The sequence below is a fragment of the Hyaena hyaena genome, unplaced genomic scaffold (genome assembly GCF_003009895.1).
Source record: "Hyaena hyaena isolate Hyena2069 unplaced genomic scaffold, ASM300989v1 scaffold_871, whole genome shotgun sequence".
NCBI lineage: Eukaryota > Metazoa > Chordata > Mammalia > Carnivora > Hyaenidae > Hyaena > Hyaena hyaena.
The window spans coordinates 526265-546644 of NW_024081500.1; the positions used below are offsets into that span (position 1 = coordinate 526265).

The 20380-nt window shown below is 44.6% G+C and overlaps 2 protein-coding genes across 2 annotated transcripts in view; both read right to left on the bottom strand.

The window, feature by feature from the left end:
- The window catches only part of LOC120222358, a 39477-nt gene extending 31432 nt beyond the window's left edge, over positions 1-8045 (bottom strand). The window contains exons 1-3 of the mRNA XM_039220157.1: positions 7907-8045; positions 7566-7658; positions 775-2199 (exon numbers count right to left, since the gene is read on the bottom strand). Of these exons, the coding sequence (XP_039076088.1) occupies positions 775-2199; positions 7566-7658; positions 7907-8045 (1657 nt within the window). The remainder of the gene's footprint in view (positions 1-774; positions 2200-7565; positions 7659-7906) is intronic.
- LOC120222372 (60S ribosomal protein L35a-like) lies at positions 4729-5077 on the bottom strand. The gene has a single exon (XM_039220171.1). The coding sequence runs from the start codon at positions 5075-5077 to the stop codon at positions 4745-4747; it is 333 nt and encodes a 110-aa protein (XP_039076102.1). The 3' UTR covers positions 4729-4744.
- Positions 8046-20380: the final 12335 nt, after the last annotated feature.

The following is a 20380-nucleotide window of genomic DNA, read 5'->3' on the forward strand; positions in this document are numbered from 1 at the left end:
ATAATTCAGGAATTCCGAGCAGTTGTTCCTTTGGGGGATATTTACAAAGTCAAACATATCCAAATATGCCATGGTACATTACTGAATTAAATGTATTCACCTTCCATTTGAAGGACTTCAGCAGTCTAAAATAAACTGAATAAATTTAGAACCAAAGAAATACAAGAGCTAACCAAATAATGACCCTGGGTTGGAATGAAAGATTCATGCCCCCCCCCAGAAAAGGGGGTGCACTGTTATAATTCAAACCACTGATGTGCAGCACATACCACCTCCTTTGAGTTAAGGAGTCACCATCATATAAATTAGGAATCTGATTCAAGGTATATTGTCCTAAAATGGACACTATGCACATTATCTGATGTGAAATGAGGTTAGACTTCTGGCAGAAGTCTCTGAAATAGTCACGTTCACAGGGCTTATTCACTTGATGTGTTTGCTGAAGACGTTCCACAGTCGGTGTGTGCAGAGCCCCTTTTCCTGTAGGATTTCCCCGGGAGCCCTCTGGCACCTAGTAAGGTCCTCTTTCTGGGGAAGGACTTTCCCACGGTCATCGTAGGTCTCCCAGCTATGAGCTCGCTGCTGATCGGGGCCCCATGAGACACCCACTAGGGTCTACCTTTCCACAGAGGCTTTCTCGCCCCTTATCCTATTTGTCCTTAGACTATCCCTGGTCTTTACACTATGTGTCACAGTTGTCAGCCACACACTGACCTGGAAGGTTTTATTCAAGGGTTTTCCACCTTGATTGTATCACACTTTATTCCTATGGGCTTTTGGGGGCATAAACTATGATGCAACTGATCAGTGAAGGCACCAGCACATTCACTGCATTCAAAAGGTTTCCCTGTGCAAACTCGGTTATCTGCCGATGGTGCACATCAGCACCTGGCTGTCCCACTCTGGCTATGTTCCTATCTGCTAGGAGCCCACGGAGGTGTAATGTCTTAGCTGCTACAGAAGGCATGTCCACCTTATTAACAGGGTCTTTCTCCTGTGTGCTATCACCTGAATGTGATGAGCTGTGGCTCTCTGAGAAAGGATTCCCCACCGCGACCGGGCGTGCGTCTTTCTCTCTCGCATGCAACATTCCCTTATGGTAAACGAGGCATGACAGGTAGGAGAAAGCTTTTCCACAGTCAGTGCATCCGTAGGGCCTCTCTCCTGTATGAGTTCTCCGGTGGCGATTAAGGCACGACTTATCTCTAAAGGCCTTCCCACAGTCACTGCAGGTGTAGGGTTTCTCTCCTGTGTGAATTCTCCGGTGGTTAATGAGACCGGACTTGTGGGAACAGGATTTTCCGCACTCGGTACACACAAAGGGAGTCTTTCCAGTGTGAAATCGCTGATGCGATATGAGGCAGGTCTTCTGGCTAAAGCCTTTGCCACAGTCGGTGCACACATAGGGTTTCTCTCCAGTGTGAATTCGCTGATGTTTAAGGAGATTGCCCTTCTGAATGAAGCCTTTCCCACAGTCGCTGCATACATAAGGTTTCTCCCCCGTGTGTGTCCGCTGATGTACAATGAGATTGCCCTTCTGAATGAAGCCTTTCCCACACTCACTGCATATATACGGTTTCTCTCCTGTGTGAGTCTTCTGATGGGCGTTGAGCTGTGACTTCCAGCGGAACGTTTTGTCACATTCGGTGCATTCGTAAGGCTTTTCTCCCGTGTGGGTTCTCTGGTGTTCAATGAGCCTGGACTTTCTGGAAAATGCCTTGTCACACAGACTGCATCCATGGGGTTTCTCTCCTGTGTGAACTCTCTGATGATTAATGAGCCGAGACTTCTTGAAGAAGCCTTTGCCACACTCACTACATACATGGGGTTTCTCCATCTTCTGAGTTCTCTGATGCTTGATGAATTGGAAATTTGTACCCACAGAATTTCCACATTCAGGAAATTTAATTTCAATACAATACTGGTCATGCTTTGTATGAGAGAAGGATTTCATGTCTCCATTAACCTCAGCCAGGTTCTTTACTTCGTAGCTTCTGTTCTGGTTAACCGAACTTAAATTTGACTTCAGTGTTTTCCCACGTAAGCCAAAGATGTCATGACTTTGCCTTAAAGGAAAATTACTTTTATTCTGATGAACGATGTTTCCAAATGCATTATGTTCATGGCATTGTTTCATTCTCTTTGGACATCTTTGATTTTGCAAGTGCCCCTGAAGATGACCACCATCTTTCTTGATCTCTAGGAAAGAAGAGAAGAATGAATCTTTCTGTGAGCTTGATATATCAGCTTGGTATATACTAAAACTATTTCACAAGTGGCTTTGTGTAGGCTGGCTCCTTACTGACAACACTATGACCTTATTTTAAAGAGACTCCAGGGAAATATGTTTGTTATCATTTGGACAAAGGTTAGCACAATAATGTAAGCAAAGAAAAAAAGTAAGAATAGTCAGTACATAAATAATGTTAGATAACTCAAAATGAATAAACATAGATTTGGCTGCTTTCTAACTGTAACCTTACAAAGCATGCTGAGATTGTAAAATGGCTAAAACCAAGTTCCTAGAAGCACAAGGAGATAGAGGGATATTTGTTTCAAAATGTTGTGGGACACATTCATACACCCCCAAGTCCTTAGGAAACTATGACCATGTACCAAGCATTGTGCTGGTGATGAGGGCATAGAAATACATTTCTTGTTTCCACTGAGCATATATTCTAGTTTGGAAAAACTGAATAAGCAAGCAGTGACAGAGAAAGTCAAACTGTGAAAAGTGGGTTCAGGGAGCAACCGAGGGTAAGGTGGAGGGAAGTCAGAACATAATGTGGACAGAGAAGACAAGGCTCACTGCCGGTTTCAACTTGGGGGGGAATTATAAATGTGAGGAATCAGGTCTTATTCTAAAGTATTTGACCTGGGCCAATGGACAGGGGGTAGTGACTTTTAATAAGATGGGAAATATTATTGGGCTTTGGAATGTGGGGAAATCAAGTGAGCATATCAGCCTTCAGAGGGGTTTATGATGATAGCCCTGAAGAGCTATCTTCAGACATGAAGAGCTTGATTGATTATGTAAATCCTGAGAAAGGTCTCAACAAGAAATAACAATGTAGAAGTCATCAGTGTATAAAGAGCACATAAAGACTGAAAACCGGATTGGGTTCGTGCTTGGAAAAATGAGTTTGTTGAAAGATGAAGGAATGGGACCATGTTTACAATTACTGGAACATTAGGAGTTTGGGTTTTAAAATGTTTATTTATTTTTGAGAGAGAGAGAGAGCATTGGTGGGGCAGGGGAGGAGGCAGAGAGAGAGGGAGACAGAGAATCCCAAGCAGGCTCCGCGCTATAGCTGTCAGCACAAAGCCTGATGTGGGGGTCGAACTCACAAACTGTGAAATCATGACTGGAGCCATCATCAAGAGTTGAATGCTTAATGGACTGAGCCACCCAGGTGCCCCTCTTGGTTTCCATCATGTACGGGGTGCTAAAGGATCACACTTCTGATCCCAGACCAAGACTCTTGGTGGCTTTGCCTTCCATTTTTCTTAGACCTACTGTATGCATAGACACTGCTGTGACCCAGGTAAAAAGGGAGACCCTATATCCAAGGACGATACAAATCAAACAGCTCCACCATTCTACCTCAATAACTAAGCAAGTCTCCAAAAGTTACCCTGGAAATAAGTTACGTCTCCAACGATACCCCATTTATCCATGCTTATGCTCCACAAGTTCTCCTACAAATTTCTTCTAAACCTGGTCTTCATGTGGCTGGAGTCAGGCTAATTCTCTGACAGCCCCACATAGCCGTGGCCATTTCCACACTCATCCCTGCATTCTTTGCCCTTCATCATCTTTACTCCAATCCTATTTATGGCTCCCACATATCATGCTACCCTTCCCCCATCTATGTCACTGTAAGCTGTTTCCCCTTGGTTTCTAAAGTATTCCAAGCTTTACTGTTCACTGACAATTAACTTCACACAGCCCAGAACTGTAGCACAAGACACCTCATTTAAAAGCTGAACTTCCACATCTTACATGCCATTTTGTTCTCTATTTTCTTTCTTTCCTTTTTTAATGTTTATTATTTGTGAGAGAGAGAGAGAGTGCATTCATGTGGATGAGCAGGTGAGGGGCAGAGAGGGGACAGAGGATCCGAAGTGGGCCCTGCACTGACAGCAGAGAGCCCAATGCGGGGCTCGAGCTCACATACCCACAAGATCATGACCTGAGCCCAAGTCGGGCACTCAACCAACTGAGCCACCCAGGAGTCCCTGTCCTCTATTTTCTACTAAAATCTTACTCCTAGAATATATTGCTTTACTTCTCACTAAATTCAGTATCTTCCAGCACATATGAAGACTGTGGCTCAACCAATTAGGCTCAAGAGGGCCTGCTTATGGCATTATATATAGACTAGCCCAGGCCATCACCCTGAATCGAACAAAAGCACACTCTCAAAAGAAAAGAAAACCCTGCATTTAATGTATACCATCTTTCTGACTCCTACTTGGTCACAGCTCTCTCTCTTTTTTTTTTTTTTTTTAATAGTTACTTGAGAGAGAGAGAGGGAGACACAGAATCCAAAGTAGGCTCCAGGCTCTGAGCTGTCAGCACAGAGCCCGATGTGAGGCTTGAACTCACAGACCACGAGATCATGACCTGAGCAGAAGTCAGATGCTTAACCAACTGAGCCACCCAGATACCCTTGTCCAAGGCTCTTCTTTTTTTTTTTTTTTTTTTTTTTAAATCTACACCTTTATTTACTTTTCAGTTAGTTTAAATCCTTGAGGGGTACAGCATCACACGGATTCTGTGGCCAATGGCTTTAGCAGGAAGGTTGCTTCGGAATTTTGCACGAACCATGCCACTGTTTCCATGAGCACGAGTTACTTTTCCCGAGATTACTCTGGTTTTATTCGGTTTGCCACCAGGAGTCACTGTGTTGTTCTTTGCTTTGTACACATAAGCACATCTCTTGCCTAGATAGAACTCAGTTTCATCTCGGGCATAGACACCTTCAATTTTAAGAAGAGCTGTGTGCTCCCTCTGGTTCCTGAGACCCCGTTTATAGCCAGCAAAAATGGCTTTGGACCACAACCTTCCAGACATATTTGTCGTTTCAGGAGTCCTGTTCCCAGCAGGCCTCCACGGGTTGTCCAAGGCTCTTCTTAACCTGTCCACATACTATACAAGATCTACTGGATCCTGCCCTCTTTATAAACACATTCAGAAGCTGACCACCCTCACCCTCTCTGTCCAGGTATCATGGACTATAGCAACAGGTTCCCAGCTGGATTTCAGCCCTCAGCCTCAGCTCTTACCATTCTTTTCTACAAAGTAGCCAAAGCTATCGTCTTAAATATAAATGACTTTGTATTCATCTCCTACTGAAAACTCTCTAATGCTTTCTTATCTCATTATTTAAAAATATCAAGTTCTTGGGGCACCTGGGTGGCTCAGTCATTTAAGGAACAGACTCTTGATTTCGGCTCAGGTCGTGATCTCACTGCAAGTTCGAGCCCTGCACGGGCTCTGTGCCTACAGTATGCAGCCTGCTTGGGATTCTCTCTCCCTCTCTCTCTGCTCTTTCCCTGCCTGTCTTCTCTCTCTCTCTCTCAAAAAAAAAAAAAATGTTTTAAAAATATCAAGCCCTTGAAATGTCCTTCCAAGTTCATACACAAGCTGTCTAATCTAAACTCAAGGTGCGACTCCATTGCCCTTATCTCCATGTGATCATCAGCCATTGTCCCTCTGGCTCCCTTCCCTGTACTCACAATAGCTTCCCTGAAGTTCCTCAAACATGTTCCTGCCTCAGGCCTTTGAATTTGCTATGATGTCCTCTGGCAACTCAGTTCAACCCAGGCCCTCACACCCCTCATACAGCTGCTCAAAGGCTCTTACCAAAGAGTTACTCCCATCCCTGAAGACCTAAGCCTAGAGGCCCCGGCCCGACTCCCATCTCCTCTGGCAGCTCCAGGGCCTCGCATACGATTCCACTGCTGTCTCCACTGCTGTCTCACCGATCTTCCTGGACTTTTCCCCACAAGACATCACATTTATTTGCTTATTTTGCTTAACTTTCTCTTCGTACAATGTCGTCTCTGAAAATAATTTGTTTTTGCTGTTGTCGCTCACGGCTGTTGGTGCTCATATGTACTGGGCCACCAAAAATCCATTTAAGGTAATCAGAAAATCTTTCAGACGATGAACCAAGGAAAGATCCTTATGTATAGAACACATTAAAAAGACTCCTTCAAATACAGCTGACCTTGACTTTAGGAAAAGGGGAGCAAATTCTAAATAAGCAAGAGACAGCATATTATGGAGACAGTTAACCGAAGAGAAATTTCCATCCTATATAAGACTGGTAATGTGATTAGTTGGGACTTAATGTTGCTGATTATCACAAGGAAAAGGAAAGACTCACGAGAATGAATCCAGCAGCTCAAATAAGAAGACTAAAATAATGATCAGCTTGAGAAACTTAACAGAGGACCATGGAGAAAGGGAAGGGGGAAAAATAGTTACAGAGAGGGAGGAAGGCAAACCATAAGAGACTCTTAAATACAGAGAACAAACTGAGGATTGATGGGGGTGGGGGAGAGGGGAAGGTGGGTGATGGGCCTTGAGGAGGGCACTTGCTGGGATGAGCAGTGGGTGTTGTATGTAAGCCAATTTGATAATAAATTATATTTTAAAAAATAAATAAAATAAAATAATGATCAGAATGAACAATTACACAAGAAAATTAAAACAAAGCAGGCATGGGGTTGAATGATGTCATCTGGGCGGAGAACAAAGAATGAGAAATTTTAAGAAATCAAAAGGCTTTAAATAAGGGAGCTAAGGAGGTAAGGAAGTGTCTAGGGAAAAACACACTTCACCGCCCTGGTTCCCACAGAAAGCCCCCAAAACCCTTACAATTTCCTCAGTGATAAGAGCACTCAGCATCTTCTGTTCTAATGATTGGTTACTGACCTTGGTTCCTGACACAGGGCTCACAAGTCGCTTGGAATTTCCTGGGTAATAAGAATGCCTTTTGTTCTCATAAAGTGACTCTGGGTGGGCTGCTTGCTGGATGGGGGCTGGACAGCAGAAAGACGAAGCCATGATGAGAAGCTTGGAACTTTCAGCCTCACCCTCCATTCTCCAGAGGGGAAGAGACTGGAGAGAGAGTTAATGACTGGAGGTGAATGTTAGGAAGGGAAATTGACGTTATCCAAAGGGACAGGAAGGGGCACTAGTCAGAAGCCGGTACTCAAATCGAACATTTCTCTTTGGAGAGAGGCATGGAAGGTGGACTTTTGGAGCAAGAGAAGCAGAAGGCAGAGGTGATGATACAGTGCTGGGCAAAGAAGGCTGATGAGATTGGAGGATTCTAAAAAGAAACCCAGAGGAGAAAAACGGAGACCTGTATGAAATAAACACAGATTGAACTCAAACAGAGATAGGTCCTCTAAGCACCTGAAAGACAAAGGACCTTCTATGGGATATTTCCGGAGCTCTGTGACACAGGTCCTCAGTCACCCTTGCAGCTGTGATACCTCTGAGTGACTAAATGCGACTTCCTCGCCATCCTCCCTGCTGGTTCCCTCACCTGGCCAGATTCGCCGGCGGATTTCATCTTCCATCATCCACACTCCCCCTCGTTCCAGTCTGGAGAGCGCATCTGGCTTGCTGGCCACATACCCTGTTGGTGGGAAATGACAGAAGAGGCAGACTCTGTGACCTGGGCCGTAGTCTGCCACACAGGGGCCATGCAATTGCAATTTGCTGGAAGGCAAAGATAAAGGTCTCTCGGGAAAGGCACAGGACACCCTCAAATCTGGGGCCAGAGAGGGGACTGAGAATCTACACTGCAGAGCAGCACAGACACGCCAGAGCTCTCCGAAGCCCACAGAGGACACCTTCTGAGAGACACAGGGGAGTCGTCCTCACCCACGGACACCAGGTTCCTGTAGTTCTCCAGCATCACGTCCCAGTACAGGTCCTTCTGGGCGGGGGCCAGGAGCCGCCACTCCTCCCGGGAGAAGTCCACGGCCACATCCTCCAGTGTCAGCGATTCCTGTAACGACATGGTCCTGTTTAATATGACTGGTCCTCTAGTTCCTGAAATGGAGAGAATATGAAGAAGTTGTTCTGCTCATTTTCACCAACTAGGCCACATCTATACACTTAGGTCTTTGTATATATTTTTAAAATTAATTATTTTTGTCTTATTTTTAAATTTTATTTTTAAAAATGTTAATGTTTTTATATTTTTGAGAGAGAGAGACAAAGTGTGAGCGGGGGAGGGAGACAAAGAATCCAAAGCAGGCTCCAGGCTCTGTGCTGACACACAGAGCGTAATGCGGGGCTCAAGGAGTGAACTGCAATATCATGACCTAAGCCAAAGTCGGACACTTAGCTGAATGAACCACCCAGGCACCCCAGGTCTTTGGATATTTATTAAACTACATTGTTATAGAAGCCAAATACATCTACATCTATGTTCAAACCTATGTATAACAAAGTATTCAGTAAGCATGCAGTCAAGCATCATTCAACAAATCAGAAGCTTCTGTAATAAGCAGTCATTAAATTCTACTAAACTAAAAACATTTGCAATGTATATATTTGAAGCACTGGCTGTATATATACATGAAGAAGAATCCTACTTTTGCTGTGTAACTCTGTAATCACTGGAGTTTTTTTACCTTTAAATTATATCTAGGTATTTCTGTAGGATTAATTTTTAAAAGGTAATAGAAGGAGACAGCACCTGGATGGCTCAGTCACTTAAGTGGCCGACTTGATTTCGGCTCAGGTCATGATCTCACAGTTTGTGGGTTTGAGCTCTGAGTCACAGGACCTGCTGAGATTCTCTCTCTCCCACTCCCTCTGCCCCTCCCTTACTCACACACATACTCTCTCTCTCAAAATAAATAAACTTTAAAATATACTGTATCTCAATGGGGTGCCTCGATGGCTCAATCGGTTAAGCATCCAACTTCAGCTCAGGTCATGATCTCTCGGTCCATGGTTTTGAGCCCTACATCGGACTCTGACAGAGTCTGGAGCCTGCTTCAGACTCTGTGTTTCTCTCTCTCTGCCTCTCCCCTGCTCATGCTCTCTCTCTCTCAAAAATAAATAAATATTTTTAAAAATTTTTAGCAAATAAAATAAAATAAAATAGGAGACAGAAATTGGCTTTGAACATGAGTAAGGAATGTGTGCTAACATAAGGGGGAGTTTGAAAGGAAACCCCCTGGATCCCAACAACCTTACCTGACAACATTACCTTCAACTCCCTGCTGCCATATCTGAACTCAAACACCAATCAGTTCAGCCCCCTGTTCATAAGGACCTTTGAAAGTCATGTGGTCTTTCCATTTTCTTAAGTCACCTGGGTTTTATTTCCAGATTTATTTCCAGATTAACCCTAACAGCTGCAAGGCAGGGTCCATGGGTCCCCTCATTATGGTCCCAGAAAAAACTATGCCCCCTGAGGTCTCCTGATCTACTCTCAAAGAGGCCTCTGACAAACCCTCTTTTGCATTTAGGAGAAAGCTGAAGTTCAGGGCACCATATCACGTCTAGGAAGCACCCCTGAACAAAAGTCCGGATGCCTAAGTGCCATGAACTACATAGTGACATCCTTGTGGAACAAGTCTGCTTTTTCCCCAGTCATGTTCTATCCCATGATCATCGTGATTCTCCAGTTGCAAAGGCCGTCGGAGACACTGGACATAAGCTGAAGCTAACGTAGCCTGCAAGATGCTCCAGGCACTTGGGATGTTCTAACACGAGTTAGTCAGTGTGGACTCTAACAACAACATGGTCCTGAGCCTATCTGTCTTGATACTGGAGTTGGAATCTAAATCTACTTCTGCACAAATCCTATTTACTAGTTTCTACTTTTCCATTTAATTCAGTTGCATTTTAAAGTCCCCCCAAAATCAATCACAGAATGAAGAATAAAATAAAGCCACCTGGTCCTTAATCATTTTCTTCTGTTATTGGAAAACAGCCAGTAATGGTGACGCTGTGTCTTTAGTTTCTCTTTGCACCGCCCTAAATTCCTGGTTAGAAATCTTGGTCTCTGGTCAATGGTGTCCCCACAAATGACTGCACGCAGGTCCTGAGATCTGCTCCTTGCTTCGCTTGATGGATTTTGCTCCCAAAACTACAACCTGTAGGATGAAACTTAAGTTCACTTTCAGTGCACATTTCCTCTGGGCCCAGATGTTATCACTGCTACTGTCGCTCACCTAATTTCAAGGCCATCTGTCCCTTTGTTTGGAACCCCAGAGGCTACTGCACTCTGGAGCAAAGAAACCTGATTGTGAGTATGTGGGGGCTTTCTTTTAGGAAGTGAAAGCGGGGTCTGTAAAAGGAGCCATGAAAGGAGATATAACACAGTTTGACGCCCCCAACTGGAGCCTCTCACAGAGGTCAGTGTTTGGAAGGAGTCATGTGAAAGGTGAGGAGCTGGACATCTATTCCTTTAAAATCACGGGTGCTCACGGACCTGTTCAAAGTCTTTGTACATGCCTCAGTTTGAAGACAAATGTGCTCAGCAAAACATTATCTAACAAACCATTTTCATTAATGATTATGTGAAAGAAACAAAGACAAACCAATGGAAAAAAATTAAAGCATATAGAACAAGACTATTCTTTCTGGCCATATACACATTGAATGAAAGTATAAAAACATGCTTTAAACCAAGTTCAAGAAAGTCATGAGAGACTGGCCCAATCAGTGAAGCGTGTGATTCCTGATTTCAGGGTTGTGGGTTCAAGCCCCATAATGGGTGTAGAGATTACTTTAAAAAGGTAATATCTGGGGTGCCTGGGTGGTTGAGTTGGTTGGGCAGCCAACTTCGGCTCAGGTCATGATCTCACGGTTCGAGGGTTCGAGTCCCGCGTTGGGCTCTGTGCTGACAGCCAGCTCAGAGCCTGAAGCCTGTTTCAGATTCTATGTCTTCCTCTCTCTCACCCTCCCTTGCTCACACTGTCTCTCTCTCAGAAATAAATAAAACATTAACAAAAATTAAATATAAAAGGTAAAATCTCGGGGCGCCTGGGTGGCCCAGTCAGTTAAGTGTCTGACTTCAGCTCAGGTCATGATCTCAGTCTGTGAGTTTGAGTTCCTCACTGGGCTCTCAGTTGCCAGCACAGAGCCCGCTTCAGATCTTCTGTCCCCCTTTCTCTGCCCCTCCCCGCTCATGCACATGCACACTCTCTCAAAACTAAATGAACTTAAAAAAAAATTTTTTTTAATCGAAGGAAGGAAGGAGGGAAGGAAGGAAGGAAAGTAGAAAGAAAGGAAGGAAAGCCATTACCTCTGGGGAGAGAAAGGGGATGGATTAGAAGCCATCACTTAAATTGCATTTGTAGTCAGTGTATTTCTTTTTTTTTTTTTTTTAAGATTTTTAATTATTTATTTTTAAGTAATCTCTACACCCAACGTGGGGCTTAAACTCATGACCTTGAGATCAAGAGTGGCACACTCCTCTAAATGAGCCAACCAGACGCCCCATGTTCAGTTTATTTTTTAAAAAAGTACCAGTGATCAACAAAACAGCCCGCATGTACATCATGAAGGAAAATTCCCATTGAATGACAATGACAGAGAGGGAAGTTTCAAGGGCTCATACCTCCAAAGAAACATAAAAAAAAAAAAAAAGTAAGAACTGTCAGAATAAAAAACAAAACAAAACCTTTATCATAACTCTGAAAAAGTCATAGGTTTATAACAGCAGAGTGATCACTCAATCAAGAAACAGGCAACTTGCGGGGTGCCTGGGTGGCTCAGTTTGTTAAGTGTTCAACTTCAGCTCAGGTCATGATTTCACAGTTAGTGAGTTCAAGCCCTACATTGGACTCTGTGCTGATAGCTCGGAGCCTGGAGCCCACTTCAGATGCTGTGTCTCCCTCTTTCTCTGTCCCTCCCCCGCTCACACTCTGTCTCTGTCTCTAAAAATGAATTAACGTTAAAAAAAAAATCTAAATTAAAAAAAAGTACCAGTGCATACTGCGGAATTCATAAAGCCAAGTACATGCACAGGGTAGGAAACCTGCTCAGAAAAAAACAGAGAAAACCCTAAGCTGTCTCTCTACACCCCCCTGCTCGCTCAGACCCTGACAACCACCAATCTGCTTTCTGTCTTTGTGGATTTACCTATTCTGGATATTTTATATAAAGGTCACATAAACCATGTGACCTTTGTGTCTGGCTTCTTTCACTTGATATGTTTCCTGGTTGTGTGTTGTATCCCAGGATGCTCCCGGGTACTCCTTCAGTGCTTAGCCAAACTATTACAGCTATTTACAACTCTGCCTTACTGTTCATTTCCTGCTTGCATTGAGTGTAGAGATTAGTCACAGGGACAGCTTAGGGTTTTCTCAGGTTTTTTTCTCAGATAAAAATGTTCAGGAACTAGAGAGAAGTGGTGTGTGCACAATGTTATATTAAAACCCACTGAATTGTTGACTTTAAAATAGTTAATGTTGTTTTGTGAATTTCACCTCAATAAAAAAAAAATCCAATATGACCTACATATGTTCAGTAAAACAATCAAGTACCTTTTTTTTTCTATTTTTTTTTAACGTTCTACCTGTTTCTGAGAGAGAGAGCATGAGCAGGGGAGGGTCAGAGAGAGAGGGAGACACAGAATCTGAAACAGGCTCCAGGCTCTGAGTTAGCTGTCAGCACAGAGCCCAACACGGGGCTCGAACCTATGAACCGTGAGATCATGACCTGAGCCGAAGTCGGACGCTTAACCGACTGAGCCACCCAGGTGCCCCTCAAGTACCTTCTTTAAAGCCAAGAACAAGACAAGGATGAGCAATTAACACCTCATTACACTATTCTGGAAATCCTACCCAATTAATCTGATAATCAAATAAGAGAAAAAAAGAACCAAATAAGAATAATCAATATCAGAGAAGAGGAAGGATATTATTAAAAGTTCCTCCAATGTGATTAAATAAGGGTCAGAACTTCAGAGATTCGAGTGAACATATACCAAAATAAGTTTTCCATCTTACATTGTATGAACTAAAAAAATAATATTTCTGATGTGTGAAAAAAAAATGTTTTGGTCAGATGGCTGATTACAGAACTTGTATCTAAAAGTAGATAGCATTCTGGGGCAACTGCCTGGCTCAAAGAGCATGCAACTCTTGATCTTGGGGTCATGAGTCTGAGCCCCACATTGGGTGTAGAGATTACTTATAAGTAAATAAATAGGGACACCTGGGTGACTCAGTCAGTTAAGCATCTGACTTTGGCTCAGGTCACGATGTCATGATTTGTGAGCTCGAGCCCTATGTCGAGCTCTGTGCTGACAGCTCAGAGCCTGGAGCCAGCTTCACATTCTGTGTCTCCTTATCTCTCTGCCCCTCCCCTGCTCACACTCTGTCTTTTTCCTCTCTCTCCAAAGTAAATAAACATTTTTTAAAAATTAAATAAATATATTGATAGCATTTCAAAATACATTTCTTAGAGCAGTGTTACATGACTATTTTAGGGGCATGGTTTAACAGTTTGTATTGAATACCTTCAATAGAGGTTTTGGTAGCATCCAGAAAAATCCAGTTTTAGGAATCGTTGCAAAAGAAACAATGGAACAAGCATGCAAAGCTGATAAAAGAGTATAATTTTAAGTCTGCTAATGAGAATTGAATGAATAAAAGTATACACATCCAGTGAAATATTATGCAGCTTTAAGAAATGCTAACTATATTTAGTTAAAAGATATATGCTTTGAAGTTATGCATAGCATAAGCACACGAAAAGATGACTGACATCATTCTTCAGAGAAATGAAAATCAAAAGCACAATTGAGATATAGTAAAAAAAAAAAAAGAAAAGAAAAGAAAGGAAAAGAAACAAAGAAAAGGAAAGAAAACAGCAAGTGTTGGTGAGTATGTGGAGGAAATGAACCCCTCATAACTGCTAATGGAAATGTAAAATGGTGCAAACACTTTGGAAAATAGTCTGATGGTTCCTCCAACAGTTAAAAATATTTACCATGTGACCCAGCAATTCCACACCAGGTTTACATCCAGAAGTAAAAGCAAAATCTCACAGTCATGAGAGGGAGCCCCACTTCGGCTCTGTGCTAACAGCGCCAAGCCCGCTTGGGATTCTCTCACTCTCCCTCCTCTCTCTCTCACACAATAAATAAATAAACTTAAAAAAGAAATATTATTTTACTTGTGTTACAGTGGCATCGAAAAGAAGCATTTCCTAGTGTGTGTATGTGCACACACAATAAACTTGCAGGAAGAGCAAAATCCCCGTCTGTAGTAGAAACCTTACCACTTTAGATGTGTTTAATTCTCGAATTCCAACAAAGCTCTCCCATCTACGGGGTCAAGAGGAAGAGATGTGTAAGGCAAAACTCGAGATTGGGTTGGAAGAGCTGACAGAGAAAGGAAGGTTGGAAGCCCCCCACCCACCAACCTGCCTCACCCCTCACAAACCTCTCAAGGGCTGACACACCCGGACCTGACCCCAAACACTCGTCACTCCCCCACCCTCGGAATAATCACGAAACCTGGACCAGACACCGGAGTTCGCTACCCCTGTGCCCCCGCTCCTATCACTGAGCCACAGGGCGAAACCCGAATCCGAAGCGGACACCGCTTTCACTAACAAAAACCACCTCCGGAACTAGTCCGCAGTCGCCAGGCGCTACAGACAGGCACCAAATCCTGACCGCAGACTCGGAAACGTAGACCTCGACAGACATGTAATCACTAACCCTCACAATCCTTCAGGTCCGACTCCAAAGGCACCGCACCCACAGATACCCCACCACGAGCCCCCACTTGCTTCCTCTCCCCCACGGACCCCTCAGTCACCTCGGTCCTCTCACCCTGTTCCCCAGACCGACCCACACACAGACCTCATTTTCTATCGACCCCACGGAAACCTCCTACAAGCCGCACTTCCGCGAACTCTCCGGCCGCGCCCATGCCCAGCTCCCCGCCAGCGACGGCGGCCGGCGAGGGCCGCCAGCGTTTCTACCCAACACGGACACCTGGACTTCCGGCTTTTCCTGGAATCAATATGTCCGCGCCCATCCGGCCACGGGTCTCCCAGGCGGCCATCCTTCAGTATTTGACGAACTGAAGGCGAAGTAGCCCTGTTGGCGAGTAGCCAGGCAACACCAGGCACAGTGAAAACCTACGGAAAACACTCCCATTTCTTGCACCTTAAATCTTGCGCTGCAAACCGCACTGACTTTCAGAAGCTCCAGCTGACACAAGACAAACAGCTGATAAGCTACGTCCATCTCAGCGCGCTGGCGAGTAAAACAAACGACTTCGCGCAGAGAAAGATTGGGGAAAGGCACAGCCATCTTAGAAGTTAGGTGTTCCTACAAAGGAAAACACCTGTCAACGGAGGAAAAAGGGCAAATACCCCAGGAACACTGGCGACTGGATATGGAGGGCAAAGGAAGATTTGGAGAATCTCCAGTATCTTCTCCAGTATCTGGAGAAGCACTCACAATACAGGGAGAGGGAAAACACCATCCAAGGAAGTAAAAAACTGCGACTGGAAGAAACCAAGATTCCTTTGGGGAGGTGGAGGGAGACACTGTAGCAGAATTCTCACACAGAGAGGTGAGACACCTAGGCTTTTCAGTCCAGAAACCAACTTTATTCGTAGTGCCCACATGGGCTCAGTGGGTTCATACGCAAAAACTGAGCTTTGGACACAGAAGGGTGTAGCTTTTTATGCAATTTCTACTTCTTTGCCATATATGGTGATGTATATATGTATAGTCTGATTGATACAGTCCAAGTTACACAGTAGTGTCAGAGCTACACATACGTGTATAGTTGATTGGGCACTGTTACCTTCCTTTGTTCTAGGGAGGCCTCCACCACATTCTTTAGGGAGGGACTCTACCAACATTCCCCTCTTTGATGCTCGAACACCCTTCCTTTGGGTGAAAGAGCATCACCTTGGTTTAGAGGTTTATATTTCCATAACATCACATGCGTGGCCATTTCCCTACAACCAGTGCCTCAATGAGGCTGGAGACAGACCGTATAATCAGGGGAACTAGGCAAAGGTAGAATTAAGCAAGCTCCTAAAAGCAAGATAATAATATCTATGAGGGTTGTGAATCCCCTGAGAGTTGAAAACCAATCTCTAAATAACTCCTCCCAGCTCACAACCTTTCCAGGTCTGGACTGGGACATGAGCAACCTTCCTCATTCGATCTCTGCTCTCCTCTGTGACTTTTCCTTCATCATCTATCGGTAGGCAGCAGTTGCTCAGGTTAAACTTTCCACAAATCCCTCCCTCAGAAGCAAGCAAGTAATCTAAGGCCAAACAATTTTGATAGATAGCATTGCACATTTTGGTTTGCTTCCTACCTAGTAAGTTAAGAGCCCTGGCAGTTTCATTGGTTATAACTTCTACAACTGCCTGCAGTCTGATTAAGCAGTTTAGCATGTAAATGGGAGTGCGGTAACCTCAGGACCCATCCTCTGCCCAGGTGGCAGGCCGTAATACTGGATTATACACTCAGGAGGCCATTTATCACGTTTCCAATTGCCAATTTGTAGGGCACATCGTTTCCTTTGAGTCTCCCTGTCCCCATACCCTTGGACTCCCAAATGTTCCCCTCTGGCAAGTGGAAGCAGAAAAGAAAGATGAACGAACAGTTCCCAGCACACATGACCATGACCAGCCTGAGGGAAGTACTGTATAGGCTGTCCTTCTACATATCCAGTATAATCCACCTGGGGCCTGCCATTTGATGGCTGCATCGACATTGTCCCAGGCCTCTCAGAGATGAGAGAAGTTAGACAAGGGGGTGGGGATCTGGTTCAAGGTGATCTGGGGACCCCCACCATTGGGTTTCCCAGACAGTTGAGTTATAAAATCTTTGGCCTAGGCATGTTAGGTTTCCGACAGAGATGGTGAACTTTCTTCCCCACCGGGCAAGGCAATTTTCTCAATAATTGAGGTTTTGAGGAGCCAAACCCCAGTAATACGACTGGGGAATTCTGTTCCATTATAAGGTTCACAAGGATTTATTCTCTAGCCTCCCATGGCCATTGATCCCCTATGTTGGTTTCCCCACATACATAGCAAGAAGAGATCATTAGAGTCTAGGCTATGTCTCTGCTAGGGATAGAAACAAGTTTCTTACCGTGACTGAAGTGAGAGGGGGATAATAAGAAATATTTCTTATTTATTCGTAGAAGGAGTGGAAGACTTGATGGGACATGGTTGGATGGGCGGTAGTGACTCTCTTGACATATAGCATAGTCCCTGGGTCTCTGCCTCGCGCATGGATCCAGATGCCAATTCGGGTGCCCCATTGCATTTGCAATCTCCTGGGTTAATGGTGGTAAAATTGACAGGGTTACAAGCCTTTGAGTGACAACCAGAGGTAGCAGCCCCTTATGAAGGAGCACTGTTGTGCCTTCTTTTTTCCCAAGTAGCCCATGAAGCATAGCTCCAGCTGGGGCATAAAAACTCAGGTGTAATAGGCACATAAACCGTTTTCCTCACACATGTATTTGTCATTGAGTCAGTATTCCTGCTCCCGTTCTAAGCCTCTGCATGGTATATCAAGAGTGCTTGGGGGCGCCTGGGTGGCTTAGTCGGTTAGGCGTCCTACTTTCGCTCAGGTCATGATCTCGCGGTTCGTGGGTTTGAGCCCCGCGTGGGGCTCTGTGCTGACTGCCAGCTCAGAGCCTGGAGCCTATTTCAGAGTCTGTGTCTCCCTCTCTCTCTGACCCTCCCCTGCTCACGCTGTCTCTCTCTCTCTCTCTCCTAGAAAAAAAAAAGTGCTTGGGCTCTCTATGACAAGTGCCTGCTTTTTTCATGACAGACGCCTCTGGGCCAATACCTATAAGAGCACATACGTCAAACAACATTGACACCAGTCGTTTTGGGTTAGTAATTTGTGTCCAGCTGACCAAGCCCCCCTCCCACTCTTGGTAGGATTGGACTTCTAACCAATCTTCATTGGGGGACTATTGTGGATCAAGGCAAGTGTATTGACTCTTCCGTTGGCAGATAGAATTAGATAGTCTTATTGTGTCTGTAGGTCTCCAGGACTTTTCCTTGGCATGAGAAGTGAGTATGGTAGAGTAGGGTCCAAGTGACTCCCTCGCCTGACCTGGCTATGCAAATAAGTGGGTCACATTATGAGGAATCTAGGTCTACAGGAGGGGTCCAGATTAGAAGCAACCAATACTAATGAAGCATCCTATCCACAAAAGAAAAGTGCATGCTAACAGAAACCTCTCACCACACTTCCAGCCACCCAGGGTAGCCTATGCCAATCCCATGGCGAAAAGTAGGGCAAGATTCACATTTATAGCAAGAAACAAGGAGTGACAGTGCATCACGGTAAGGAAATATATAAAGAAAATAAGGACAGTCTATTTGTTCTACCGAACCATTGATTCCTGAAGCTTTGGCTTGGGCTTCCTCAAGCTTCTCAAGCCTTGAGAAAGAGCAGAGAGAGATGGAGACAGAATCGGAAGCAGGCTCCAGTCTCTGAGCTGTCAGCACAGAGCCCGATGAGGGGCTCGAACCCGTGAACCGTGAGATCATGACTGCACCGACGTCGGACGCTTAACCTACTGAGCCACCCAGCACCCCTACACCTTGATTCTTAGCAAGGCAATTTGCAACACCTGGTCCCAGTGTAGGTGGGTTCCCTGACAGTTTACTTAATTGCAGCTTCCGGGTTCGGTTCAAGTGCTTTAACTCCTTGCCACCTCAGCCACGAATGCTGGACCATTATCTGATCCCATAGTGATAGGGATCCCAATGGAGGAATGATTTCTTTTTTTGTCTGTTTTTTTTTTTCCAATTTTAATCAATCAGCTTATTCAATTAACATTTCTGTAATCAACACTAGATATTTGAGTGAGGTTTGTTACTGTCGTGATCATGTTCAAAGATTAGGGACACTTAGCTTCCCTCTACTGGTATGAACAAAAACCAAAGCCAAAGGGCACTGAAAAGTTGGAATTTGGACTACAGTTTGATATTTAAGAGACTAGGTCTGGTCATGACAGTAAAGCCACCATCAAAAGCTACATTAAAAACTTCATCCAGGCAGCACATATGATTTCTTTTAGAAGAAGTCATGCCACTTCATGTAATTTTTCTGTGTGAGTAGGAAAGGCGTCCACCTAGCCAGAGAGTGTACACAAAGACCAAGAGATATTTACAGATTTGGACCCAGGGAAGCTCAGTGAAGTCTACCATCATAGTTTCTTTTTCTTTTAATAATTTTTTAATGTTTCTTTATTTTTTGAGAAAGAGAGAGATAGAGACAGTGTGAGTGGAGAAGGGGCAGAGAGAGGGGGAGATACAGAATCCAAAGGAGGCTCCAGACTATGAGCTGTCAGCACAGAGCCCAATGTGGGGCTCAAACCCAAGAGCCATGAGATCATGACCTGAGCCAAAGTCGGATGCTCATCTGACTGAGCCACCCAGGTGCCCCCACCACCATATTTTCAAATGGGGCTCCCCTGATACTCTGCACCCCAGGGGCGGCCTTGGTTATTCCGGGCTCACGTTTCACATTGCTCACACGCTGCTCGGGCTATGCTGGAGAGCCAAGGGATGTAGAAAGGTCTACTCAAAGTAATCTTAAGAGCTGTCCAGCCAATATGAGTTTCCTGATGGAACTGCTTGAGGAAGGCTGGAATCATGGCCTCAGGAATTGCTACTCAGCTGTCTTCAAATTTCCCCCATCCACCTGGGAGGTAGCTTGCATTTTCAGTCTTAAACCAGGTACTCTCGTGTTGTGAGTAATTAGGGTCCCATTCTGCCCAGTGGACTAGGGAACAGTGCAGTGGTTAAAGTCGCTGATTCTGCTGTTCCTTTGGAGGTTGCAAGCTTTGTCTTTCTGCCTGCCTTATAGTTTCCGCATGCAGCCATGGTGCTTCCTCTTTGATGTCCCTGACAAGGCCTGACTGCCACTCTTTTAGGGGCCACACAGCGTCAAAGAATTCAAGGATTTCCTTACCATACTTTACGTCTTTTCCTCCTGAGTTTATTAGACCCTTCTCTTTATATAAAGCCCCAAGCACGTGGAGGGTGGGGAAGGCATTCTTAGCGTCTGTGTGTATATTAACACGTATCCCTGCTGCCAGTTGGAGAGCTCGGGTTAGCGCTATGAACTCTGCTTTTTGTACCGAAATCATCTTTGGCAGGAGTTTAACCTCAATGATAGAATTCAGAGTCACCACAAAGTACCCTGCAAGGCGTTCTCCCTCTTTCACAAAACTGCTACTATCAGGGAAATACTCAGCGTTGGGGTCCCTAGGGACTTGAGGGCTGGTCCATCAAGCCTGGTCGACTGGAGAACACCTCATCCATGACTTCAGTGCAGTCATGATCTGGTTGACCTGGACCGACAGGAAACGG

Coding starts and splice junctions, on each gene's coding strand:
- LOC120222372 (XM_039220171.1), bottom strand. CDS start 5,077: ATGTCTGGAAGGTTGTGGTCCAAAGCCATTTTTGCTGGCTATAAACGG.